This window comes from Chiloscyllium plagiosum, unplaced genomic scaffold (genome assembly GCF_037043375.1).
Source record: "Chiloscyllium plagiosum isolate Xiang-an unplaced genomic scaffold, Cpla_swu_hap1 HiC_scaffold_7, whole genome shotgun sequence".
Classification (NCBI taxonomy): domain Eukaryota; kingdom Metazoa; phylum Chordata; class Chondrichthyes; order Orectolobiformes; family Hemiscylliidae; genus Chiloscyllium; species Chiloscyllium plagiosum.
In genome coordinates, this window is record NW_028270145.1 from 44,724,650 (window position 1) to 44,752,597 (window position 27,948).

Below are 27,948 nucleotides of genomic sequence, written 5' to 3' on the forward strand. Positions count from 1 at the left end.
AATTTTGACTGTGAAATGCTAGTCTGTAAAATGAGTGGAAGCAAAGTTTTCTGCGATTTGGAACACATTGGTGGGAATGTTCTTTTGCCTGTAGCAATTGGCTTTGAAATCTAATCTTCTGAATGATTGGCACTAATAAATATTCCCATCCTACTGGCAGACAGCAAGGGCACAGCCCAGGGCAAGAACATCAGTACTTGGCCATTGATTGGCAACCACAATTCTCAAAAATGGTTTATCTTCTCAATTGTAAGTAATTGATGCCGATTTGAAAACCTGCCTCTTTCGATGTTGATGCTTGAGAGAAGAGAGGTTTGAAATGATTGTGACACAACATTCACCATCACATATCAAGACCACATAACTCAGGGGAACTTGACATAATAGTAGCACATTCCAAATAAATTATTTTTATGTCTGTTAAAAAAATAAATACGTGAATTACGACAGACACAAAGTAAATCATAAAACTTGTTTTGCTGTGCTTTCCTCATTGAAGTTTCTGTCTTATTTTGCTATTGTAGATTCTGATTCCCACGCTGTACTCTCTGTTTATGACAACTTAAACAAAGAGAATCCAGATGGACAGCTGGATGAAGACATCAACATGGACAACAAATCTCCTGGGGATTTTGGCACTGCATTTGGAACTAATGACCCTGGAAAACCCTCAGTCAGGTTAGAAAGATTGCATTAAAACTGAAGGGAAGATACTGTAGATCTAAAACAAACTGTAGAAATGTTCAGCAAATTTTATAACTGAAGAGAAAAGACAGGCTGTGATATTTTGGATGTGTTCCCTGAAGAGTACATGCTCAAATTTATGGCCTCCTCTTTCCTCTTCCCAGATATTTCCAGAGTTTACTAAAAACAATGCAGAAATGTGATATGAAGCATATGTTAATAAAGTGGAATTGCATCTTTTTATAAGGGTTATTGTACAAAATGTTTTTCTATGGTGAAATCCAGCAACTTTTCCATAACAGGCAGGATTTATTTTCAGGCAGAGGGTTCCCTGTTCCATCACCTGATTTATAAGTGGGGAACGTATCCAAAGTGATACTGGCTACCCCTTAGATTTTTAATGTTTGACAGGTTCAGATGAGGATGAGATCTCTGTCCCAATTTTGGGACAAAATACTGCCTTGGAGAGCTGCCAGCTAAATGGATTGGCCAGCAGCTCTGCAGTTTCAATTGTGCTGAGTTTGGCCTGTGGCCACCACTGAGGCTTACAGGTAGTACCTCAAGAAAAGGAGCTAATGGAGCTGGATTAGAGTCTGGGAAAGAGCCAGCAAAGGTCTGGGTTTGGAATGAGATCCCCCACCCCGACCACTTACTTGATACTAGCCCATGCAGCTAATGTGGCCAGGACACCTAACTGGTGTGGGTGTCCTCCTGCTGTGGGCAAAATAGTGATGGGACCAGGGTGAGGCAGGACCCTGTAAAATAGGAGCCAGGCCTTAGGAAAGCGGAATATGGTGAGTAGGCACGATACCACATTTTCGGAACCTTCTTCCTCCTTCAAACATGCAGATAGGGAACTGAATATACTGCTACTGAAATAGCATAAATTAAACAATAGGATTATTTGCTAAATAACATAAACCCCCGTATATAAGGTTTCTATCCATCTTCCAGTTATTGTGTCTAAGCACAGTCTCAACATTCTGGCAATAAATCTCTTTGTTTTATCACCTGAACAAAATTTCGGCTTGTGCAAACTGCAGTGTGTCTGCTTATAGAATCCCTACAGTGTGGAAACAGGTCATTTGGCCCATCAAGTCCACACTGACCCTCTGAAGAGTAACCCACCCAGACCCATTCCCCTTGACTAACGCACCTAATGTACACATTCATGAACACTAGGGGCAATTTAGCATGGCCAGTTCATGTAACCAGCACATCTTTGGATTGTGGGAGGAAACCAAAGCACCCAGAGGAATCCCACGCAAACACGGACAGAATGTGCAAGCTTCACACAGACAGTAATCTAATCTAATTTTTAAAAGTTGCCTGAGGCTGGAATTGAACCTGGGTCCCTGGTGCAGTGATACAGCAGTGCTAATCACTGAGCCACTGTGCCATCCTACATGCTACCCCACTTAGTTTTAATTCACCCAATATCTCAGGGGCTTTTCTGGTTCCCACTTTTATAGTGAGACTTGCTAGGCAAGACTATTGACAGCAATAAACTTTTCGAAGGGAGCAAAGCCATAACACACATTAAATGAATTCAACTCAGTTTTTACACAGTGGAGTATGTGACAAATTGTTTCTCTTTGAGGAAAATGGTCACATAGAGGTAATGACAATTAACTCATCACAACTTGTTAGTTCACAAAGTTCATTGTTATAGAATACCAGATTTAGTATTGAATCTGTACCAAAGGCCTGTTCGTTATTTGTTAGATTGAGGCTGCCTGTCTTTTCACTGTTGTGTTGTACTGATGTTTTCTGATTTATACTGTATAATTTTGAGTCCAGTTTATCATTGCCACATTTTTTGTGGGAAAATTGGAAATACCTCTGGATTATACTGTTTCATTGAATGGCTGTATCTAGTATAGCTAAAATCATATTTTTCAGAACAATTTGGTTTGATTATCAGTGAAGTCAACAGATTTGTACAATACATGTGTTTTAATTTATAATTGTATTGGTAAAGTTTTAAAATTAAAATCTCTATTTGTATGAGCATACTCAGTAACAAAACTAAAATTCTGTTCAAACATGATGTCTATCACGATGTTTCTGAGATAAAACAGCATGAACTGTGAGATATGCTCAGCAGGTCTGGTGCATCTGTAGACCTGATTTTGATTCCTGCTCAGAATTGAAGGAAGGTTAAAAGAAAAAGTCATGGGTTTTGTGAGGAAGACTAAAGGAGATGTTTGGATAGCATAAGAATATGGAGGAAATTAAGTAACAACAGAGTAACGGGAAAACTGTTGAATTAAAGAAACAAAGTGTTAATCCAGATTTAGTATTAATGTCAGGATAGTGACAACCCTACCTGAAAACAAAACTGTGGGGAAACAAAATGTGCATTGGGACTTGGGGAAAATGAGTCAAAACAGAGGACGAAGGTCATAGCCTTTTGAGCTCAATAAGTCATTAAACAAAGCCACCGAGATGGCAGATGAGATGCTGTTCCTCAAGTTTGCATTGAGCTTCAGTAGATTGTTGCAGGTCAGGTGCAGGTTGTTGGGCATGAGAGTAAGGTGATGAATTGAAATGGCAAAGGACCGGGAAGATCTGGGTCAGGTTGGGAGACTGAACAGGTTCCACAAAACGATCATCCATTCTGCATTTGATTTCACCAGCATAGAGGAGACCACATTGTGTGCAGCAAATACAGTATAATAATGTGAAAGAAGTACAAGTGAATCACAGTTTCACTTGCAAGGAGTATTTGGAGTTTTGGCTGGTGAGGAGAAAGGCATTGGGCTACACTACCTGCAATTGCATTGGAAGGTGCTGCAGGAATAGAATGAAATGTTGAGGGTTATACAAGAATGGAATCAGCTATTGTGAAGGGAATGGCCCTTTAGCATTGCTAATAGTGTAGAAAAGGGAAAGATACATTGGGTGTTGGCATTATGTTGGAAGTGGCAGAGATGGTGGAGAATGATTCTTTGAATGTGAAGGTTAATGAATTGGGACAATCGGAACTTGTAGTTGAGAGCAAAATTACAGGAAATGGACACTATTCATCGGTTGGTTTGGGGTGAATGATGGGGTGGTGGCAGTGGTATGTTCAAGACGGAGCTGAATGTGGCCTTTGTGGCTAACAGGATCAAGGAGTATGGGGAGAAAGAGGCAATAGGATACTGAAAATGCACAATCAGCCATGATCATTTTGAGTGGTGGTGGAGGCTCGAAGGGCTGAATGGCCTACTCCTGCAACTGATCCTCAGTTGAGCAAAAGTGAAGATATATCAGAAGTGGCACGGTGGCTCAGTGGTTAGCACTGTTGCCTCACAGCACCAGGGACCCAGGTTTGATTCCAGCCTTGGGCTACTGTCTGTGTGGAGTTTGCACGTTTGCCCCATGTCTGTGTGGGTTTCCTCCAGGTGCTCTGGTTTCCTCCCACAGTCCAAAGATGTGCAGGTCAGGTGAATTGGCCATGCTAAATTGCCCATAGTGTTAGGTGCATTAGTCAGAGGGAAATGGGTTTGGGTGGGTTCCTCTTCAGAGGGTCAGTGTGAACTTGTTGGGCTGAAGGGCCTGTTTCCACACTGTAGGGAATCTAATCTAAAATCTAAGCACTATTGTGGACATTGGCATCAGAATAAACGGTGTGACAGAAAGTAGCTTACAGAAAGCAGGGTGTGAGGAATGTAATCAAGGTGAGTGTTGGTGGGCTAATAGTGAACATTAGTAAATGGTTATCCCCAGAAATGCAGACAGAGAAGTTGAGGAAGGGAAGGAAGTTATCAGGGATTGGCCATATAAAGATGAGAGGTGGAATCTGGAAGCAAAATTGATGATATTTCCTAGTCAAAAGCTGGATATAGTCAGCAATATACCAAAAAAATGAATTGGGTGACAGACCTGAATAGAACTGGAAAAAGAAATGCTCCACATGTCCCACTAAAAGATAGGCATACTGTGGATCAATGTGGGCTACTTATTCACTTCAACATCTTTTATTTGAAGGAAGAAAGACAAGTTAAAGGAGAAATGGTTCAATGAGAGACCAAGTTCTGTTATGTGGAGGAGGGGGTCTCCATTCAAAGAGGAAGCAGTGACCCAAGAGACTCTCTTGACTTGCCATGGAGGTGTAGAATGATTAGAAGTGGTTTGGGCCAGAAAACTGGAAATTTTGAAATAACGTATGGCATAAGAAGTCATTGATGTAGGTGAAAAGAAATGGAAGGAAAAATAAAGATTGGAATAAATAAATTGTAGCAAGGGCAGAAACAGTCCGTAACCACCTTCTCTTCACTATGGATACGTAATCTCTCGACACTTCCACCCCACACCAAGATGGTTTGAGGGCTCTACAATTCTTCACTGAACACGGGCTCGAACAATCCCCATCCATCACTAGCCTCATCTACCTAGTTGAGCTTGTTCCCTCATTGTTAGCCTCCTTCCACTCCGGCTAGTTGAGGCCCAAAAGTGGCTGCTTAAGAGCTACTTAAAAGCCTCATCTTATTAGTGTCTGTAGTCTATCAATAATGGAGATGGGCCCAAGGATGCATTGGGTGGCTGCCAGGTATACCCTGGTGACCAGCTGGTGGGCTTGTGTTGTTCGACCTATTGGGCACAATGTGGCCCACGGAAGGTCCCATTGCCAGCAAAAGCTATTCGCATTGAAGGAGTTCCCTGTCCCCCTCAAATCAACCATCCCATATCCAACCCCCTCACTCCCACCCCATGAATACACCTCCTATAATAATTGCTGTAGGAGTTGAACTGTGAGGACTGGAGTTTTTTTTTAAAGCAACTTTCTGCAAAGCATGCATCTAACGATAACTTCAATTTTCTCATGTAAATTCTTGCCCAAAAGCCTCATTATATAAGTCATTCTGCTGTAACACGTGTTTCGTTTACACAAATTCGCTATAACACGATTGATGAATTGGGGACACCGTTTCTAAAGCACAAAGCTTTAAAGCGTGTATTGATTACAATGCCATTCCAGCCCCACTAGTTTAAATGGTGCTGCTGTTACATGATTTACTTATAACACGGGATTGCACGAGAACTGACTGCATTGTAGCAGAACTGACTGTATGTGTACTCTTTAAAGTAGTACTTATAGTTCTATCTCAAACATTTTGAACATGATGGTACTACATCAGAGTACACATTGAGCAAAGCTCAACGTCTGTGTAGATACTTTTAATGAGCCTGTTCAGGGATGTTATAATACACCTCTGGAACAGGTAAGACCTGAACTCTAGGCTCCTGACGCAGCGGTAGGGACTTGACTATTGTTCCACCAAAGCCAATAATTCAACCCAATAATTTCTCAAACCATTCTGAAATTATGAATATAATAAAGATCAGCATCTATGAGTGGTCTGAGACAGCTTTGGTACAATTGGGCCAACTCAATTTCATTATCCTGCAAAATAAGTAGGAATTAAATTTTTAAAATCCCACTGTTTGAATTGTGATTTTACCATCTCTGAATTGAACAACAGAACTATTAGGATCAATTTCAAATTGTTTTATTTTCTGTTTTTAAAAATTGATGAGCAGAGAACATTAGTGTCTCAGCTGGATAATGATATTTGTGGCTGAATTATATTTTTTAAAAAAGCTTCCAAATCAACTTGTTCAGAGATGTTATGACTCTCCACTGGAGCAGGAGGGACCTGAACCCAGGACTTCTCATTCAGAGTTAGGGGCGCTACCACTGTGCTACAAAATCCCCCAAACTGACTTGTATGTCGCGGTAGAGGGCTAGATTTAACCAGCTCTCTTGGGGTCAGGCTGAGAATCTGGGAGTGGCCTCTAACAGGGTTAAGGAAGATGGAGTGGAGAGCCAATCACTTTCCCACCAATATGTTCAGGAGTGTGCACCACCATCCACCAAAAACAAAAAGCTGCAATAGCTGCTCCTCATTCACTCCTGGCAATGCTGCTGTCTACCTGCACCAAATAATGAAGGTCCATCTCTCATCGCCTCCCTCATCACCCTCAGCAGGACATGCCTCACCGATTCCAGCAGCAGAAACTTTAACTATTGGTTACAAAGGCAGCCTGTTCACTTGATGCCCTCTCTCATGGCTGCAGTTCCAGCCCTTTCCGTTTTTCCTGGTGCTGCTGCTGTGACCTTACAACTGGCTGACAGCTGAGCTACTTTAAAATAACATTTACAGTGAAATGGAGTTTAGCACTTAAAATACAGTCCAGTTGTATGCTTGTTAGTGTTTTTTTATGTTGTGTTTTATAGTTTTGCAATGTTTCATAAGCCAGTGGAAGTTCCTTCATTGCCTTTCATGCTCCTTATTCATGGTACAACTGAAGTTGAATTGTGCAGAACATGAGATATTTTCTTTAAAAGCAGATCAAAGCCACTTCGATGCAATGAATGTTATTATTAAAGGATCATCAACTATTTCCTTTCCGATCTAAAAAAACCAGGGAGGATGTACTTCCATGGATGTTTTACCATTTCAAATGCCATGACGATGAAGAAAGCACTGCAGAAGTTCTGAGGAAATCCTTGTGGAATATCACTCCCTATCATTTATCATGGAATGTCACTCCCTAACATTTATCCTGTTGTTTCATTCATCTGTGGGCTGTCAGTGTCATAAGAAGTACAATCATTTAGGGCCCAGCATTATTTTCCTTTAAGAAGGTATAGTGACCTCCTGGTGGTCACACTCTCCCTTGAGAACATTCTGCAGTCTTTCCGAGACATCTTTGATCCTTGCAACAGGGAGGGAACACACCATTCTGCTTTCTCACTGTCGGCTGCAGAAATGTCTGTCTGTACCTCTGACTAGACAGTCCTCTATCACATTTGATGGCTTGGAACTTGAAGAAGGCATTTAGTATAGAACATAGAACATAGAACAATACAGCACAGAACAGGCCTTTCGGCCCACGATGTTGTGCCGAACATTTGTCATAGCTTAAGCACTTATCCATGTACCTATCCAATTGCCGCTTAAAGGTCACCAAAGATTCTGACTCTGCCACTCCCATAGGCAGCGCATTCCATGCCCCCACCACTCTCTGGGTAAAGAACCTACCCCTGACATCCCCCTATACCTTCCACCCTTCACCTTAAATTTATGTCCCCTTGTAACACTCAGTTGTACCCGGGGAAAAAGTTTCTGACTGTCTACTCTATCTATTCCCCTGATCATCTTATAAACCACTATCAAGTCACCCCTCATCCTTCGCCGTTCCAATGAGAAAAGGCCTAGCACTCTCAACCTATCCTCGTACGACCTATTCTCCATTCCAGGCAACATCCTGGTAAATCTCCTCTGCACCCTCTCCAAAGCTTCCACATCTTTCCTAAAGTGAGGCAACCAGAACTGCACACAGTACTCCAAATGTGGCCTGACCAAGGTCCTGTACAGCTGCAACATCACCTCACGACTCTTGAATTCAATCCCTCTGCTAATGAACCCTAATATACCATAGGCCTTCTTACAAGCTCTATCCACCTGAGTGGCAACTTTCAAAGATCTATGAACATAGACCCCAAGATCCCTCTGCTCCTCCACCTTACTAAGAACTCTACCGTTAACCCTGTATTTTGCATTCTTATTTGCCCTTCCAAAATGGACAACCTCACACTTGACAGGGTTGAACTCCATCTGCCACTCCTCAGCCCAACTCTGCATCATATCTAAGTCCCTTTGCAGCCGACAACAGCCCTCCTCACTATCCACAACTCCACCAATCTTCGTATCATCTGCAAATTTACTGACCCATCCTTCGACTCCCTCTTCCAAGTCATAAAGAAAAATTACAAACAGCAGAGGACCCAGAACTGATCTCTGCGGAACTCTACTTGTAACTGGGCTCCAGGCTGAATATTTACCATCTACCACCACTCTCTGACTTCGACCAGTTAGCCAGTTTTCTATCCAACTGGGCAAATTTCCCACTATACCATGCCTCCTGACTTTCCGCATAAGCCTACCATGGGGAACCTTATCAAATGCTTTACTAAAATCCATGTACACTACATCCACTGCTCTACCCTCATCCACATGCTTGGTCACCTCCTCAAAGAATTCAATAAGACTTGTAAGGCAAGACCTACCCCTCACAAATCCGTGCTGGCTGTCCCTAATCAAGCAGTGTCTTTCCAGATACTCATAAATTCAATCCCTCTGTACCCTTTCCATTACTTTGCCTACCACCGAAGTAAGACTAACTGGCCTGTAATTCCCGGGGTTGTCCCTATTCCCTTTTTTGAACAGGGGCACAACATTCGCCACTCTCCAGTCCCCTGGTACCACCCCCGTTGACAGTGAAGAGGAAAAGATCATTGCCAATGGCTCTGCAATTTCCTCTCTTGCTTCCCACATAATCCTAGGATATATCCCGTCAGGCCCGGGGGACTTGTCTATCCACAAGTTTTTCAAAATGCCCAACACATCTTCCTTCCTAACAAGTATCTCCTCTAGCTTACCAGTCCGTTTCATACTCCCCTCTCATTTGTAAATACTGAAGAAAAGTCCTCATTCAAGACCTCTCCTCTCTCTTCCGACTCAATACACAGTCTCCCACTACTATATTTGATCGGACCTACCCTCGTTCTCGTCATTCTCATGTTTCTCACATACGCATAAAAGGCCTTGGGGTTATCCTTGATCCTACCTGCCAAAGATTTTTCATGCCCTCTCTTAGCTCTCCTAATCCCTTTCTTCAGCTCCCTTCTGGCTATCCTGTATCCCTCCAACGCTCTGTCTGAACCTTGTTTCCTCAGCCTTACGTAAGCCTCCTTCTTCCTCTTTACTAGCTATTCAACCTCCCTCGTCAACCAAGGTTCCCTCACACGACCATCTCTTTCCTGCCTCACAGGTACATATATATCAAGGACACGTCGTATCTGTTCCTAGAAAAAGTTCCACATTTCAATGACATCCTTCCCTGACAGCCTATGCTCCCAACTTATGCTCCTCAGATCCTGTCTTGCAGCATCGTATTTACCCTTCCCCCAGTTGTAAAACCTACCCTGTTGCATGCACCTATCTCTCTCCATTACCAAGGTAAAAGTCACAGAATTGTGGTCACCATCACCAAAATGCTCACCCACTAACAAACCCATCACTTGTCCTGGTTCTTTACCGAGTACCAAATCCAATATGGCCTCCCCTCTGGTTGGACAATCTACATACTGCGTTAGAAAAGCTTCCTGGACACACTGCACAAACACCGTCCAATCTACTTGATCTAAAGAGCTTCCAATCAATATTTGGGATGTTGAAATCGCCCATGACTACTACCCTGTGGCTTCTGCACCTTTCCAAAATCTGTTTCCCAATCTGTTTCTCCACATCTCTGCTGCTATTGGGTGGCCTATAGTAAACACCCAACAAGGTGACTGCTCCTTTCCTATTTTTGACTTCAGCCCATACTAACTCCAAAGGCAGATCCCCCTCAAACTGCCTTTCTGCAGCCATTATACCATTTCTAATTAGCAACGCCACACCCCCTCCTTTTTTTACCACACTGCCTAATCTTACTGAAACATCTGTAACCTCCAACAACCATTCCTGTTCCTCTTCTATCCACGTTTCTGTGATGGCCACAACATCGTAGTCCCAAGTACCAATCCACGCCTTAAGTTCACCCACCTTATTTCGGATGCTCCTTGCGTTGAAGTATAGACACTTGAGCCCATCTCTGTGTCCGCAAGTATTCCCTGTCAGTGCTACCTTCTCCACAGCCTCCCTACATTCTTGGACATCCTGAAAAACAGCTAACCTACTTGCTGGACTACAAGTCCGGATCCCATCCCCCTGCCAAATTAGTTTAACCCCCCCCCCGATGAGTGCTAGCAAACCTACCCCCCAGGATATTGGTGCCCTTCTGGTTCAGGTGCAACCCGTCCTGCTTGTACAGCTCCCACCTTCCCCAGAATGGGGCAGTCCAATTGTCCAAATACCTGAAGCCCTCCCTCCTACACCATCCTTGCAGCCAAGTGTTCAACTGCACTCTCTCCCAAACCTTGCCTCACTGTCACGTGGCACCGGCAACAATCCAGAGATGACGAATCTGTCCGTCCTAGCTTTTAGCTTCCAGCCTAACTCCCTGAGCTCCTGAATGACCTCCCCACCCCTCTTCCTACCTATGTCGTTGGTGCCAATGTGCACCACAACTTCTGGCTGCATACCCTCCCCCTTAAGGATTCTGAAGACACGGTCCGAGACGTCTCGGACCCTGGCACCCGGGAGGCAACAAACCAACCGAAAGTCTCGCCCATGTCCACAGAACCGCCTGTCCGTCCCTCTAACTATAGAGTCTCCTATAACTAGTGCTCTCCTCCTCTCCCCCTTTCCCTTCTGAACCTCAGAGCTGGACCTCGTGCCAGAGACCCAGTCACTGCAGCTTACCCCTGCTAGGCCGTCCCCCCCAACAGTATCCAAAGCGGTATACTTATTGTTGAGGGGAACGACCACAGGGGATCCCTGCACTGCCTGCTTTCTCCCCTTCCCACTCTAACTGTTACCCAGCTACCTCTGTTCTCTGGCGTAACTATGTCCCTGTAGTTTCTATCTATCACCCTCTCAGCCTCTCGAATAATTCTCAGTTCATCCAATTCCAGCTCCAGTTCCCTAATGTGGTCTGTGAGGAGCTGGAGCTGGCTGCACTTCCTGCAGATGAAGTCAGCAGGAGCATCGGTGATCACCCCTACCTCAAACATCCTGCAGGAGGAATATTCCACTGCCTGCGCTGCCATAACTCTACACTTAGTCTCCAAAACAAGAACACTAAGTAGCTTACCATTTTTTTTTAGGTTAGAGGAGGAGGGAGGGTGGAAGACACTACACGTGGCACAATTGCAACATTTAAGAGGCATCTGTATGAATCGGAAGAGTTTAGAGGGATATGGGCCAAGTGCTGGCAAATGGGATATCTGGTAGCCACGGATGAGTTGGACCGAAGGGTCTGTTTCCATGCTGTATGTCTCTTTGACTCTTAAGGTAATGGTGAACTTATGTCAAATCAATCCATGTGATGTGAATGCTCTTACAACCTTGTTAGGAAGGGATGTTTGAGGATTTTTGCCATATGACAGTGGAGGCGCATACGTATATTTCTAAGCTGGATTGATGTTGTACTGATTGGAACAAGGTCAGCCTCAGAACAAGAGTTTCCTTATTAGGGCCGTAAATCTGCTCCAATCAGGGAGCCTTTGTTGATGGGAGTGTCAGACATCCTGTTCGCTCTTGAGAGCTGGCACGGAGGAGTTGGTTCAATGTCAAGAACTTTCCATGTAAAGTAAAAGGTGACTTGGTGACAGGATACTGCCTCTGTGGAGTTATTTCAGTGATGACGAGACTAAAGCATGCTCCTAAAGAAGTTTGCTCACACTAGTTGTCTTTGAGTTGGGGTAGGCATTTCTGGCATTGTGCCGTTAATTGGGAAACTTGACTCATTTGATCCTGCCATTGAAGACTGGGCCCAGTATGGGGAAAGAATGCATTATTTCTAATGGGGAGTTGAAAAACAACAATTCTCTTGACAGCTTCTGGATCCACAGCTTTGTTTGGTTATTAGGAGCGTAGATTTCCCTGGTGTGGAGGTGCTAGTGTTGGACTGGGTGGACAAAGTCACAAGACACCAGGTTATAGTCCAACTGGTTAATTTGAAATTAAAAGCCTTAGATTGTTGCTGCTTCGTCAGGTAAAGTGTTCACCAAAACATAAGGAAGGAGCAGCGCTCTGAAAGCTTATGATTTCAAATAAACCTGCTGGACTATAACCTGGTGTCATGTGACTGCTACCTTTCCCTGAGGCACTAGGTGCGAAACCCTTTCAAGAGTTGATGGATTTAGTTGAGGAATATTACAACCTCAGGCCTCCTCTAAATCAGAGACACTACCGGTTTTACTTGGCAATTTGAGAGAATCTGTAACAGGAATTTTGAAGGGGGCTAAGACGACTGGCAGAGGCTGTGTCTTTGGTTTAACCCTTAATGAGATGCTGAGAGACCATTTGGTATGAGGGATTAATGATGTAACCAGGCAAAAGAGCCTACTAGCTGAAGCTCAGGACTTTAAACTAGCACTACAGCTGGCTTGATCATTGGAAAATGTGGCAGTGGAGCATATGAGTTGCGGGGTATTCCGATAGAAGTGGACACCCACCCTGACTGAGCCTGGAAAACACCATTTGAGTGAAGGCAATTGCATAGCCTCGCTCAGATCATATCCTGGATTGAGGGACTCTTGGTCAGCCCACAACAGAACCCCAAAACAAAGCCAAGTCTCAGCCAAATGGTTCAAATTTCCTTCAGGATCTGGGCCGGCAAGCCATTGTTGTTGATACTAGTGTGCGGACGTAAGACAGCAAAAGAGTCCCACTAGATCTAACTGAGTAAGAGAGCTCCGAGACTGTATCCAGGAAAGCGCATACCCTGGGAAGTCCATCTACATCTGACTTGGAACAATTAAATTGCTTAACAACATCCAAATTAGAACCAATCAAAATAAACATCTGGTTAAATGATCACCTGGTTCTAATGGAGGCTGATACTGGTATGGCTGTTTCAGTGATTGCGGAACCAATCTTTACCAAAAATTGCTCTGGGCACCAACCCTTAAGTTTGAGCAAGACCTTAGCTAGACTGAGAACCTATACTAGGGAACCTTTACACAGTAAGGTACAACTTTGATTCTGATCTCTTAGACTAGATTTTCAGTCTAGCTGAGGTCTTAGATTAGATTCCCTACAGTGTGGAAACAGGCCCTTCGGCCCAACAAGTCCACACTGACCCTCCAAAGAGCAATCCACCCAGACCCATTCCCCTACATTCACCCCTGACTAATGCACCTAACACTACAGGCAATTTAGCATGGCAAATTCACCTAATGTGCATATCTTTGGATTGTGGGAGGAAACCAGAGCACCCGGAGGAAACCCGCGCAGACACGGGGAGAATGTGCAAACTCCACACAGACAGTTGCCCAAGGCAGGAACTGAACCTGGGTCCCTGTGAGGTGCTGCATTTTGGGAAAGCAAATCTTAGCAGGACTTATACACTTAATGGTAAGATCCTAGGGAGTGTTGCTGAACAAAGAGACCTTGGAGTGCAGGTTCAAATCTCACTAGATTGGCTCAACATTTTTCCATTAGAAAATGGCTGCCTGAGTGAAGTCCTAATTAAATACCTGGAAGTTTTTCAGGAAAGTCTAGGGACTATCAAAGGAGCTAAGGCCACCTTGCATGTTGACCAGGAAGCAATTCCCATGATTTTGTAAGGCATGCCCAGTGCCATTTGCCTTACAGGCAAAAATCGAGGCAGAAATCAGGAGGCAGGAAAGCAAAGGAATCGTCAAACCAGTCCAGTTTATGGAATGGGCAGAACCAAGTGAACCGATTGTGAAGCCCTACAGGTTGGTTTGCCTTTATGGGGATTTTAAGCAACAGTAAACTGCTCTTAGCAGTTGGATAAATACCCAATCCCTTGCATAGAGGGTTTATACACAAAGCTGGGTGGGGCGGGGCAGGGGGGGGGTGTTGCTGTCCTTTGAAGTTGGACATGAGCCTTGCGTACTTGCGTTTGGGGTTAGGTGAAGATCTCCAAACAAATGCTGCAATTAATATCCATGATTTCTACCAATATACGAGACTGCCATTTGGGGTATTGTCAGCCTGTGCAATTTTTCAGCAAATGATGGAAAGTGTTTTACAAGGTCTATCCCAGGTTACCAGTAATCTAGATGACGTGCTAATAACAACAAAGGCCAATAAGGAGCACTTAGAGAACTTGGACATAGTCCTTAGATGTTTTTCCCAGGCAGGGGTGTGCCTTATAAGAGCAAAATGTATGTTCCAGGCACCCCATGTGACCTATTTGGGCTGCAGAGTTGACAAAGTTGGATTATATAGCCATTGGAAGATAAAGCAAGGGTGATCAAAGGTGCCCCAGCTCTTATGTCTGTACCAGAGCTTAGGTCTTTCCTTGGTCTGGTGAATGATTATGGAAAGTTCACAACTAACCTGGCCTCCATCCTGGCACCTTTGCATCAACTCTTTAAAAAGGGTCAGCCTTGGAAATTGTCACTTGGCTGTAGCTTTCAGGGAAGTGAAGAAACTGCTGTCATCCTCTAAACTGTTGGCATACTATGATTAGATTAGATTAGATTAGATTAGATTACAGTGTGGAAACAGGCCCTTCGGCCCAACAGGTCCACACCGACCCGCCGAAGCGCAACCCACCCATACCCCTACATTTACCCCTTACCTAACACTACGGACAATTTAGCATGGCCAATTCACCTGGCCTGCACATCTTTGGACTGTGGGAGGAAACCGGAGCACCCAGAGGAAACCCACGCAGACACGGGGAGAACGTGCAAACTCCACACAGTCAGTCGCCTGAGGCGGGAACTGAACCCGGGTCTCTGGCGCTGTGAGGCAGCAGTGCTAACCACTGTGCCACCGTGCCGCCCAATGATCACAAGTGTGATGTGGTATTGACCTAGGATGTAACCTTGTGCAGCATCGGGCTAGTATTAGCTCAAAGGTGTTCCAATGGAGAAAATTAGTGCCCAATAGTGTATGCATCTAGAACTTTGGTTGGATAGAGAAGGAAATCATATCTAAAGTCGGGAAGTTCCACCAATACTTTTACGGATGTAAATTTGTAATAATAACAGATGACAAACCCCTGTTAGGTTTACTTAAAGAGGACAAGGCAGTGCCACTCATAGCTTCAGGCCGAATTCAGCAGTGGACTCTAATACTAAGTGTGTATTATTACAAATTGGAACACCATCCAGGAGGCCAAGTAGCAAATGCGGATGCTCTGAGCCACCTCCCTCTGGCAGATACATCACCGGTGGTACCACCACTGGGGGTACCTAGGGTTTTAAATTTTCTGGACACCCTTCCAGTCACAGCTGACAATACCAGACTTTGGACACAGAAAGATCCAGTCCTGGCAAAACAGAAACAGTTGGTGATGGTTGGGGAAACCAAAGGACTGTCACAACCAGGATTGAAACTTTTTTGGAACAAGAGAGACCAGATCACAGTAGAGGATGGCATATTATTATGGGGAGCAAAGAGTGATTGCGCTGAGCAAAGGTCACCACCAGATGCTGGCTGATCTCCACCAGGATCATCCAGGGGTTTCCAAAATGAAGATGTTGGTGAGAAGTTATGCCTGGTGGCCAGGATTGGATGCAGACATAGCTATGTTGGTCAGGCAGTGCCCACAGTACCAACAAGACAAAGATTACCGCCAGCCTCTTCCCCACATTCGTGGAAATGGCCGGGTAAACCCTGGACTCAATTATAAGTTGACTACATGGGTCCTTTCATGGCTCAATGTTCTTAGTCATTGTGGACGTCCACTCAGATTGGCTGGATGTGCAGAGAGTTCATTCATCAAACACTGGGACGACAATAGAAAAGCTGTACAAAACAGAAGTTGCTGAAAAAGCTCAGCAGGTTTGGCTGTATCTGTGAAGAGAAATTAGAGTTCATGGTTTTGGTCTGGTGACCCTTCCTCAGAGCTGTTGGAAAAGCTGTGAGCATCTTTACCAATACCCAGACTCCAGGAAGTGTTGGTCACAGATAATGGGCCATTGTTTACCAGCAGGGAATGTGCTTGTTTCCTAAAGTCGAATGGTAGTCGGTATATAAGGACAGTTCCATTTTATCCATCATCCAATGCTGTGGCAGGAAGAGCAGTCTAAGTTTTGAAGACAGGCCTAAAGAAACAGCCAACAGCTTCATTAGATACCAAATTGCCCTGTTTGATTGTAGGAATGCCCCTCATGCAACTACAGGGATAGCTCCAGCAGACTTGCTAACGGGGAGAAGACTCCGCACCTGGTCAAAACTGACCTTCCCGGACCTGGGAAGAGGGCGAGGTTGAAATGGCATCAGGAATGCCAATGCTGCACACAAGATTCTGCTAAGCGAGAGAAACAGTTTGATTCAGGAGAGGAAGTTTGGTATAGGAATGATGGGATTGACCTTGCATGGGTAAGAGACATGGTCAACGCAAGGTCAGATCCAGTGATGTTTAAAGTTTGAGTAGGTGCGACAGTCCTGAACAAGCACATGGATCATATGAAGGCTGCAAACGCACAAATGGCCGGAGCAAAACGTGCCTGACTTCTCGACTGCCTTTCTGATTGTACCAGACCCCAAGGGCTTTCCCTTTCTGTCAAGCGTTGAAGTGACCTTGGAGTTGAGTTGAACACAATGAATGTTTCTGCCTCGCACTTTCTCCACCAGAAGAGGAGAATGAATTTCTGCCAAGATACTGCAAAAGGTGAGCTAATTTGCATTTCATGCCACCCGTATCAGAGGCAGAGTTGGAAGAATCTGACTCGGTGCTAAAATGCCCCAGAAGAGCTACAAATAAAAGAACTGGACTACGTCCTGAAACTTAGAGAGGGAAGGATTTCTTGGAGGAGAACTTGCAAATGGTCATATTCTAAGGTGTCTGGTTCTCTTCTTGTCGATGATGTTTGTTATTTGTTTGGAAGATGCTTTTGAGGGTCTTTTGGTAAGTTTTTGCAGTTTGTTCTGTGGAATGGTACACATTACAGCCATAGTATGTTTGTCATTGGTGGAGGTAATAAATGTTTAATATGATGCATAGGACACTGGTAAGTGAATTGCTTTCACCTGTACATGAACATATGATTCCTCAAAGCCTGATCTTCATTTGAAAACTGCTCATCTGATTGTGGACTCAGTTCTGCTTTCCTATCTATCCTTATATGCATTGACTCCCTGATCAATCAAGAATCTATCTTTGAGTGTTATTGAAGCTGCACTCATTCATGGAAGTGGAGAGTAATCTACCACACTCCTGACTTGTGCCTTGCAGATTTTATGGAGTCACAAAACCGTGTTAGGGAACTGGAGCTGGAGTTGGATGAACTTAGGATCATTCGGGAGGCAGAGGGGGTCATAGATCGAAGCTTTAGGGAAGTAGTAACTCCAAAGGTGGCAGATAGATGGGTGACAATGAGGGGGACTGGGAGGAAGCAGCCAGTGCAGGGACCCCCTGCGGCCGTTCCCCTCAAGAACAAGTATACCGTTTTGGATACTTGTGGGGGGGATGACTTACCAGGGGTAAGTAACGGGGCTCAGGCCTCTGGCACGGAGCCTGTCCCCGTTACTCAGAAGGGAAGGGTGGAGAAGAGCAGAGCAATAGTAATTGGGGACTCGATAGTTCGGGGCACAGATAGGCGGTTTTGTGGGAACGAGAGAGACTCACGTTTGGTATGTTGCCTCCCAGGTGCAAGGGTACGTGATGTCTCTGATCGTGTTTTCCGGGTCCTTAAGGGGGAGGGGGAGCAGCCCGAAGTCGTGGTTCACATTGGCACCAATGACATAGGTAGGAGGAGCGCTGAGGATGTTAGGCAGGCTTTCAGGGAGCTAGGTTGGAAGCTCAAAGTTAGAACGAACAGAGTTGTTGTCTCTGGTTTGTTACCCGTGCCACGTGATAGAGATTCGAGGAATAGGGAGAGAGAACAGTTAAATGCGTGGCTACAGGGATGGTGCAGGAGGGAGGGATTCCGGTATTTGGATAACTGCGGTTCTTTCTGGGGAAGATGGGACCTCTATAAACAGGATGGTCTGCACCTGAACCTGAGGGGCACCGGTATCCTTGGTGGGAGGTTTGCGAGTGCTCTTGGGGGGGGTGGTTTAAACTAACTCTGCAGGGGCATGGGAACCCAGACTGTAGCTTTAGGGTGCAGGACCTGGAGTGTAGGGAGGTTAGGCATCAATTTCAAAGGAGGGTGCCTGTAAACAGGAAAGTGGCTTGAAGTGTGTATACTTCAATGCAAGAAGTATACGAAATAAGGTAGGTGAACTTGCAGCGTGGGTTGGTACCTGGGACTTCGATGTTGTGGCCATTACGGAGATATGGGTAGAACAGGGACAGGATTGGCTGTTGCAGGTTCCAGGGTTTAAATGTTTTAGTAGGGTCAGAGGTGGGGGTAAAAGAGGGGGAGGTGTGGCATTGCTTGTCAAAGATAGTATTACAGCTGTGGAAAGGACGATGGATGAAGACTCGCCATCTGAGGTAGTTTGGGCTGAGGTTAGGAATAGGAAAGGTGAGCTCACCCTGTTAGGAGTTTTTTACAGGCCTCCTAATAGTCCTAGAAACGTAGAAGAAAGGATTGCGAGGATGATTCCAGAGAAGAGTGCAAGTAATAGGGTGGTTGTTATGGGGGACTTTAACTTTCCTGATATTGATTGGGAAAGCTATAGCTCAAGTTCATTAGATGGGTCAATGTTTGTCCAATGTGTGCAGGAGGGTTTCCTGACACAATATGTAGATAGGCCAACAAGAGGTGAGGCCATACTGGATTTGGTTCTGGGTAATGAACCAGGCCAGGTGTTAGAATTAGAGGTAGGTGAGCACTTTGGGGACAGTGACCACAATTCGGTGACTTTCACTCTAGTGATGGAGAGGGATAAGTGTGCACTACAGGGCAAGAGTTATAGCTGGGGGCAGGGAAATTATGATGCGGTGAGGCATGACTTAGGATGTGTGGCTTGGAAAAGTAAGCTTCAAGGCAAGGGTGTAATTGATATGTGGAGCTTGTTCAAGGAGCAACTATTGAGTGTCCTTGATAAGTATGTACCCGTCAGGCAAGGAGGAAAGGGTCGTGTGAGGGAGCCGTGGTTTAATAAGGAATTGGAATCCCTTGTTAAAGGGAAGAGGGCGGCCTATGTAAAGATGAGGCGTGAAGGTTCAATTGGGGCGATTGAGAGTTATAAGGTAGCCAGGAAGGACCTGAAGAGAGAGCTAAGAGCAGCAAGGAGGGGACATGAAAGGTCCTTAGTTGGTAGGATTAGGGAAAACCCTAAGGCTTTCTATAGGTATGTCAGAAATAAAAGAATGACTAGGGTAGGAATAGGTCCAGTCAAGGATAGTAGTGGGAAGTTGCGTGTGGAGGCTGAAGAGATTGGGGAGACACTGAATGAATACTTTTCGTCAGTATTCAATCAGGAACAGGACATTGTTGTCAATGTGAGTACTGTGTCACAATTAAGTAGAATGGATGGCTTTGAGGTATGTAGAAAAGAGGTGTTGGAAATTCTGGAAAGGGTGAAAATAGATAAGTCCCCTGGGCCTGATGGCATTTATCCTAGGATTCTCTGGGAAGCAAGGGAGGAGATTGCAGAGCCATTGGCCTTGATTTTTATGTCCTCGTTGTCTACAGGAGTAGTGCCAGAAGATTGGAGGCTAGCAAATGTGGTTCCCTTGTTCAAGAAGGGGAGTAGGGATAACCCTAGTAACTATAGGCCGGTGAGTCTCACTTCTGTTGTGGGCAAAATCTTAGAGAGAATTGTAAGGGATAGGATTTATGAACATCTGGATAGGAATAATGTGATCAAGGATAGTCAGCATGGTTTTGTGAAGGGCAGGTCGTGCCTCACAAACCATATTGAATTCTTCGAGAAGGTGACTAAGGAGGTGGACGAGGGGAAAGCGGTAGATGTGGTGTATATGGATTTTAGTAAGGCGTTTGATAAGGTTCCCCATGGTAGACTACTGCAAAAAATACGGAGGTATGGCATTGAGGGTGAGTTGGAGGTTTGGATTAGGAGTTGGCTGGCTGGAAGAAGACAGAGGGTAGTAGTTGATGGCAAAGGTTCATCTTGGAGTGCCGTCACTAGCGGTGTTCCGCAAGGATCTGTTTTGGGACCATTGCTGTTTGTCATTTTTATAAATGACCTGGAGGAGGGGTTAGAAGGTTGGGTGAGCAAGTTTGCGGATGATACGAAAGTCGGAGGAGTTGTAGACAGTGAGGAAGGATATGGCAGGTTACAGCGGGATATAGATAAGCTGCAGAACTGGGCAGAAAGGTGGCAAATGGAGTTCAATGTAGCTAAGTGTGAGGTGATTCACTTTGGTAAGAGTAATAAAAAGATGGGGTACTGGGCTAATGGTCGGATACTTGGTAGTGTGGATGAGCAGAGGGATCTTGGTGTCCATGTACACAGATCTTTGAAAGTTGCCACCCAGGTAAATAGTGGGGTGAAGAAGGCATATGGCGTACTGGCTTTTATTGGTAGAGGAATTGAGTTCCGGAGTACTGAGGTCATGTTGCAGTTGTATAAGACTCTGGTGCGGCCGCATCTGGAGTATTGTGTGCAGTTTTGGTCGCCATATTATAGGAAGGATGTGGAGGCACTGGAACGGGTGCAGAGGAGGTTTACCAGGATGTTGCCTGGTATGGTAGAAAGATCGTATGAGGAAAGGCTGAGGCACTTGGGGTTGTTTTCATTGGAGAAAAGAAGGTTTAGGGGTGACCTGATAGAGGTGTACAAGATGATTAGGGGTTTAGATAGGGTCGACAGTGAGAATCTTTTTCCACGTATGGAGTCAGCTATTACAAGGGGGCATAGCTTTAAATTAAGGGGGGGGTAGGTATAGGACAGATGTTAGGGGTAGGTTCTTTACTCAGCGAGTCGTGAGTTCATGGAATGCCCTGCCAGTAGCAGTGGTGGACTCTCCGTCATTATGGGCATTTAAGCGGGCATTGGATAGGCATATGGAGGATAGTGGGCTAGTGTAGGTTAGGTGGGCTTGGATCGGCGCAACATCGAGGGCCGAAGGGCCTGTACTGCACTGTATTCTTCTATGTTCTATGTTCTATAAGGTAGATGCTTGCTACAGATACATCGAACCTGCTCTTGTAGCCACAGAATTTGTGCATTTAAGTTTCTGGTCAATGGTTTGCCGTAAGATGTTGTTGGTGGTGGAATGACAAAAGTTATGGGGACAGATAGAAGGTTTTGTGGGAATGAGGGAGACTTACAATTGGTATGTTGCCTCCCAGGTGCCAGGGTTGGAGATGTCTCTGATCGTGTTTTCGGGATCCTTGAGGGGGAGGGGGAGCAGTCCCAAGTCGTGGTCCATATAGGCACCAATAACACAGGTAGGAAGAGAGATGGAGATTTAAGGCAGAAATTCAGGGAGCTAGGGTGGAAGCTTAGAGCTAGAACAAACAGAATTGTTATCTCTGGTTTGTTGTCTGTGCCATGTGCTAGTGAAGTGATGAACAGGGAGAGCGCGGAGCTGGACACATGGCTGCAGGGATCATGCAGGAGGGAGGGTTTTGATTTCCATGATAATTGGAGGTCTTTTTGGGGAAGGTGGGACCGCTACAAACAGGATGATCTTCACCTGAATCAGATGGGTACCAATATCCTGAGGGGGAGATTTGCTAATGCTCTTTGGGATTGTGGCGGGGCGGGGGTTAACCTAATGCAGCAGGGGGATAGGAACCTGAATTGTGGTTCCAGTGAACACGAGGTTGAGGGTACTGGGGTCAGGGATTGGTTTAGAAGGTCGCAAGAGGGCATTGACGATCAAGATTTTGGTTTGAAATGTGTGTACTTCAATGCCAGGAGCATCCGGAATAAGGTAGGTGAACTTGCAGCATGGGTTGGGACCTGACATTTCGATGTTCTGGCCATTTCAGAGACATGGCTAGAGGAGGGACAGGAATGGTTGTTACAGATTCCAGAATTTAGATGTTTCAGCAAGAACAGAGATTATGATAAAAGAGCATGGGTATGGCATTGTTAATCAAGGGTGGCATTACAGCAGGTGAGAGAACATTTGAGGACTCATCCACTGAGGTATTTTGGGCTGAGATTAGAAACAGGAAAGGAGAGGTCACCCTGTTGGGAGTTTTCTATAGGCTTCCAAATTGTTCCAGCGATGTAGAGGATAGGATAGCAAAGATGATTCTTGATAGGAGCGAGAGTAACAGGATAGTTGTTACGGCGGACTTTAACTTCCCCAATACTGACCGAGAATACTGTAGTTCAAGTAGTTTAGATTGGTCAGTTTTTGTTCAATTTGTGCAGGAGGGTTTTCTGACACAGTATGTAGACAGGCCAAGAAGGGGAGATGCAATATTGAATTTGTTACTGGGGAATGAACCCAGCCAGCTGTTAGATGGAGGTAGGTGAGCACTTTGGCGATAGTGACCACAATTCGGTTATGTTTATATTAGAAATGGGCAGGGATGGGTATATACCACAGGGAAAGAGGTACAACTGGGGGAAAGGCAATTGTGATGCAATTAGGCAAGATTTAGGATGCATAGGATGGGGAAGGAAACTGCAGAGGATGGATACATTTGAAATATGGACCTTATTCAAGGAACAGCTACTCCAGGTCCTTGATAAGTATATACCTATCAGGCAGGGAGGTACTTGTTGAGAGAGGGAGCGATGGTTTACTAAAGAAGTTGAAGCTCTTGTCAAGAGGAGGAAGAAAGCTTATGTGAGGATGAGGCATGAAGGCACAGTTAGGGGGTTTGAGAATTATGTTAGGAGAAAGTGAGGATTGCAGATGCTGGAGATCAGAGCTTAAAAATGTGTTGTTGGAAAAGCGCAGCAGGTCAGGCAGCATGAAAGGAGCAGGAGAATCGACGTTTCGGGCATAAGCCCTTCTTCAGGAATGAGGAGGGTGTGCCAAGCAGGCTAAGATAAAAGGTAGGGAGGAGGGACTTGGGGAAGGGGCATTGAGAATACGATAGGTGGAAGGAGGTTAAGGTGAGGGCAATAGGCCAGAGAGGGGTGGGGGCGGAGAGGTTGGGAAGAAGATTGCAGGTCAAGAAGGCAGTTCTGAGTCCGAGGGTTGGGACTGAGAAAAGGTGGGGGAAGGGGAAATGAGAAAGCTGGAGAAATCTGCATTCATCCCTTGTGGTTGGAGGGTTCCTAGGCAGAAGATGAGGCGCTCTTCCTCCAGGCATCATGTTGCCATGGTCTGGCGATGGAGGAGGCCAAGGACCTGCATGTCCTTGGCGGAGTGGGAGGGGGAGTTAAAGTGTTCAGCCACGGGGCGGTTGGGTTAGTTGGTGCGGGTGTCCCAGAGGTGTTCTCTGAAACGTTCCGCAAGTAGACGGCCTGTCTCCCCAGTGTATAGGAGGCCACATCGGGTGCAGCGGATGCAGTAAATGGTGTGTGTGGAGGTGCAGGTGAATTTGTGGCGGATATGGAAGGATCCCTTGGGGCCTTGGAGGGAAGTGAGGGGGGAGGTGTGGGCGCAAGTTTTGCATTTCTTGCGGTTGCAGGGGAAGGTGCCAGGAGTGGAGGTTGAGTTGGTGGGGGGGTGTGGATCTGACGAGGGAGTCGCAGAGGGAGTGGTCTTTCCAGAACACTGATAGGGGAGGGGAGGCAAATACATCCCTGGTGGTGGGTCTGTTTGGAGGTGGTGGAAATGACGAAGGATGATACGACGTATCTGGAGGTTGGTGGGGTGGTAGGTGAAGACCAGTGGGGTTCTGTCCTGGTGGCGATTGGAGGGGCGGGTTCAAGGGCAGAGGAGCGGGAAGTGGAGGAGATGCGGTGGAGAGCATAGTCAACCACGTCTGAGGGGAAATTGTGGTCTTTGAAGAAGGAGGCCATCTGGGTTGTTCGGTATTAGAATTGGTCCTCCTGGGAGCAGATGCGGCGAAGGCGAAGGAATTGGGAATATGGGATGGCGTTTTTACAGGGGGCAGGGTGGGAGATGGTGTAATTGAGGTAGCTGTGGGAGTGAGTTGGTTTATAATAAACGTCCGTGTTGAGTCGGTCATCTGAGATAGAAATGGAGAGGTCTAGGAAGGGGAGGGAGGAGTCTGAGACGGTCCAGGTAAATTTGATGTCAGGGTGGAAGGTGTTAGTAAAGTGGATGAATTGTTCAACCTCCTCGTGGGAGCACGAGGTAGCGCCGATACAGTCATCAATGTAGCGGACGAAAAGGTGGGGGGTGGTGCCAGTGTAGCTGCAGAAGATGGACTGTTCCACATATCCAACGAAGAGACAGGCATAGCTGGGGCCCATGCAGGTGCCCATGGCTACTCCTTTGGTTTGGAGGAAGTGGGAGGATTGGAAAGAGAAGTTGTTCAGAGTGAGGACCAGTTCAGTCAGTCGAAGGAGGGTACTGGTTGGTTCGGCGGGAAAGGAAGAAGCGAAGGGCTTTAAGTCCTTCGTGATGGGGGATGGAGGTGTATAGGGACTGGATGTCCATGGTGAAGATAAGGCGTTGGGGGCCAGGGAAGCGAAAATCATGGAGGAGGTGGAGGGCGTGAGTGGTGTCCCGAACGTAGGTGGGGAGTTCTTGAACTAAGGGGGACAGGACTGTGTCAAGGTATGCAGAAATGGGTTCGGTGGAGCAGGAGCAGGCTGAGACAATGGGTCAGCTGGGGCAGTCAGGTTTGTGGATTTTGGGCAGGAGGTAGAAACGGGCGGTGCGGGGTTGTGAGATTATGAGGTTGGAGGCGGTGGATGGGAGATCCCCTGAGGTGATGAGGTTATGGATGGTCTGGGAGATGATGGTTTGGTGGTGGGAGGTGGGGTCATGGTCAAGGGGGCAGTAGGAGGAGGTGTCCATGAGCTGGCATTTAGCCTCAGCAATATAAAGATTGGTGAGCCAAACTACCACCGCACCTCCCTTGTCTGCCGGTTTGATGGTGAGGTTGGAGTTGGAGCGGAGGGAGTGGAGGGCTGCACGTTGCAAGGGTGAGAGGTTGGAGTGGGTGAGAGGTGAGAGTTATGTTAGCCAGGAAAGATCTGAAGAGAGAGCTAAGAAGAGCCAGGAGAGGACATGAGAAGTTGTTGGCAGATAGGATCAGGAAAAGCCTTAAGGCCTTCTATAGGTAGATCAGGAATAAAAGAATGACTAGAGTAAGATGAGGACCAATCAAAGATAGTAGTGGAAAGTTGTGTGTGGAACCTGAGGACATAGGGGAAGCACTTAATGAATACTTTTCATCAGTATTCACATTGGAAAAGGGCAATGTTCGTGAAAATATGGAGATACAGGCTACTAGATGAGATGGGATTGCAGTTGACAAAGAAGAGGTTTTAGCAATTTTGGAAGATCTGAAAATAGATAAGACCATTGGGCTGGTTGGGATTTATCCTCGGATTCTCTGTGAAGCCAGGGAGGAGTTTACAGAACCTTTGGCTTTGATCTTTATGTCATCATTGTTGACAGGAGTAGTGCCAGAAGACTGGAGGATAGCAAATGTTGTTCCCGACAGGGGAGTCGGGACAACCCTGGTCATTATAGGCCAGTGAGCCTTACTTTGGTTGTGGGTAAGATGTTGGAAAAGGTTATAAGAGATTAGGATTTATAATCATTTGGAAAAGAATAATTTGATTAAGGATAGTCAACACGAAGGGTAGGTCATGCCTCACTAACCTTACTGAGTTCTTCAAGAAGGTGACAAAGCAGATGAATGAAGATAAAGTGGTTGATGTGGTGTATATGGACTTCAGTAAGGCATTTGATAAGGTTCCACACAGTAGCCTACTGCACAAAATACTGAGTTTTAGGATTGAAGGTGATTTAGCAGTTTCGATACAAAATTGGCTGGTTGAAAGAAGAGAGAGGGTGGTGGTTGATGGGAAATGTTCATCCTGGAGCTCAGCCACCAGTGTGCTGTGAGGATGTGTGTTGTGGCAAATAGCTGTGTGTGGATTACAGAGGGATATAGATAAGATGCAGAGCTAGGCTGAGAAGTGGCAAATGGAATTTAATGTTGAAAAGTGTAAGGCAGTTCTCTTCGGAAGAAGTAACAGGAATGCAGAGTACTGGGCTAATGGTAAAACTCTTGGCAGTGTAGATGAACAGAGAGATCGCGGTGTCCAGGTGCATAAATCCCTGAAAGCTGCCACCCAGGTTGATAGGATTGTTCAGAAGGCATATGGTGTGTTGGCATCTGTTGGGGGGTTGAGTTTTGGAGCCACGACGTCATGCTTCATCTGTACAAGACATGGGTGTGTAATTCTGGTCACCACATTATAGGAAGGCAGTGGAAGCTTTGGAATGGATTCAGAGGAGATTTACGAGGATGTTGCCTGGTATGGAGGGAAGGCCTTACGAGGAACGGCTGAGAGATCTGAGGCTGTTTTCACTGGAGAGAAGAAGGTTGAAAGGCGACTTAATCGAGACGTCTGAGATAATCAGAGGGTTAGATAGGGTAGAGCCTTTTTCCTCGGATGGTGAAGGCTAATATGAGGGGACATAGATTTCAATTGAGTGGTGATAGATTTTGGACAGATATTAGGGATAGTTTCTTCACTCAGAGTAGTAGGCGTGTGGAACGGCGAGCCTGCAACAGTAGCAGACTAGCCGACATTAAGGGAATTTAAATGGGCTTTGGGCATACATATGGATAGTAATGGAATAGTTTAGGTTAGATGAGCACCAGATTATTTTCACAAGTCGGCGCAACATCGAGGGCCAAAGGGCCTGTACTGCGCTGTAACATTCTATGTTCCATGTTCTGAAACAGTGACGGCAATGCCATTGAATCTCCAAGGATCCTGATTAGACGTGTCTTGTTGACAATGGACATTACCTGCAAATTGTGAAGATGTGGTGGAGGCTGGTTCAATTGAGGCATTCCAAGGTCATCAGATGATTACCTAAATTGAGGTTAAAGTGGGGCAACGTCACTAAGTCATGTTGCTTATCAGAGAGCTGGCACAGACAAGATGGGCCAAATTGCCTCAGTCTGCATAGTGACAATTCTATGAATCTTTGTGGTATGTTTCTATGTATTGTTATTGATTCCTGCCTAAGTTATAGTTCTCAACTTTTATTTTGCTTTCCGTAAATCATTAAAATCTAGCAGATATTTCCTGCTTTTGCTTTCTGATCATGCTTTAAATGTAATTTATTTCCTACTTTACATTTTCCTGGTTTGAACTCTGTGTGTCTCCATGAAGGGTTTTTAATCTGATTGATTGAAGAGCCCTGGTGTTTTTCGTGCTGGTTAAATGATGAAACCATTTGAAATGGTAAATTGTGAAGGTTAAGTATCAAATTCTATATTCTTGGTAATAAAAGTTAAGACAAAAGAAGAAAAATGCTAATGTGCAAACTGCTTAAATATCTCATTAATTTCACAGTTTGAGCTCCAAAATAGAGCACAGCAGGATGAAATTTCTCTGAATAATTTTCAGCCAAACGTGATTCCACTGGAGAAGTAACTGTGCTGTATACACAGGAGTTCTGTGTGGTGCACTGCAAAATAGAATAAATGTACAACCTAATTTAAGACATCTGCTAGCTTCTTATAAACATTGTTCTCTACGAACTGTCAAGCTCCTCTCTGTTGCTAATGCATATTAGTTTCCTACTGTGATTAGGAATTAGACTCCCAGGCTTGTTATTGAGTAAGATTTCAAGAAATGTACCATGTAAAAGATGCACTGCAATAATTCATAAGGCTCCTACGACAGCATCTATCATGTAGAAAAATAAGAGCATTAGATACCACCATCTGCAGGTTTC

The 27,948-nt window shown here is 45.4% G+C and overlaps 1 protein-coding gene across 2 annotated transcripts in view; it reads left to right on the forward strand.

The window, feature by feature from the left end:
* The window catches only part of pde1a (phosphodiesterase 1A, calmodulin-dependent), a 605,934-nt gene that overhangs the window by 140,502 nt on the left and 437,484 nt on the right, over nucleotides 1-27,948 (forward strand). For both annotated transcript variants that reach the window (XM_043693462.2, XM_087988965.1), the window contains exon 2: nucleotides 525-678. In XM_043693462.2, the coding sequence (XP_043549397.1) occupies nucleotides 525-678 (154 nt within the window). The remainder of the gene's footprint in view (nucleotides 1-524; nucleotides 679-27,948) is intronic.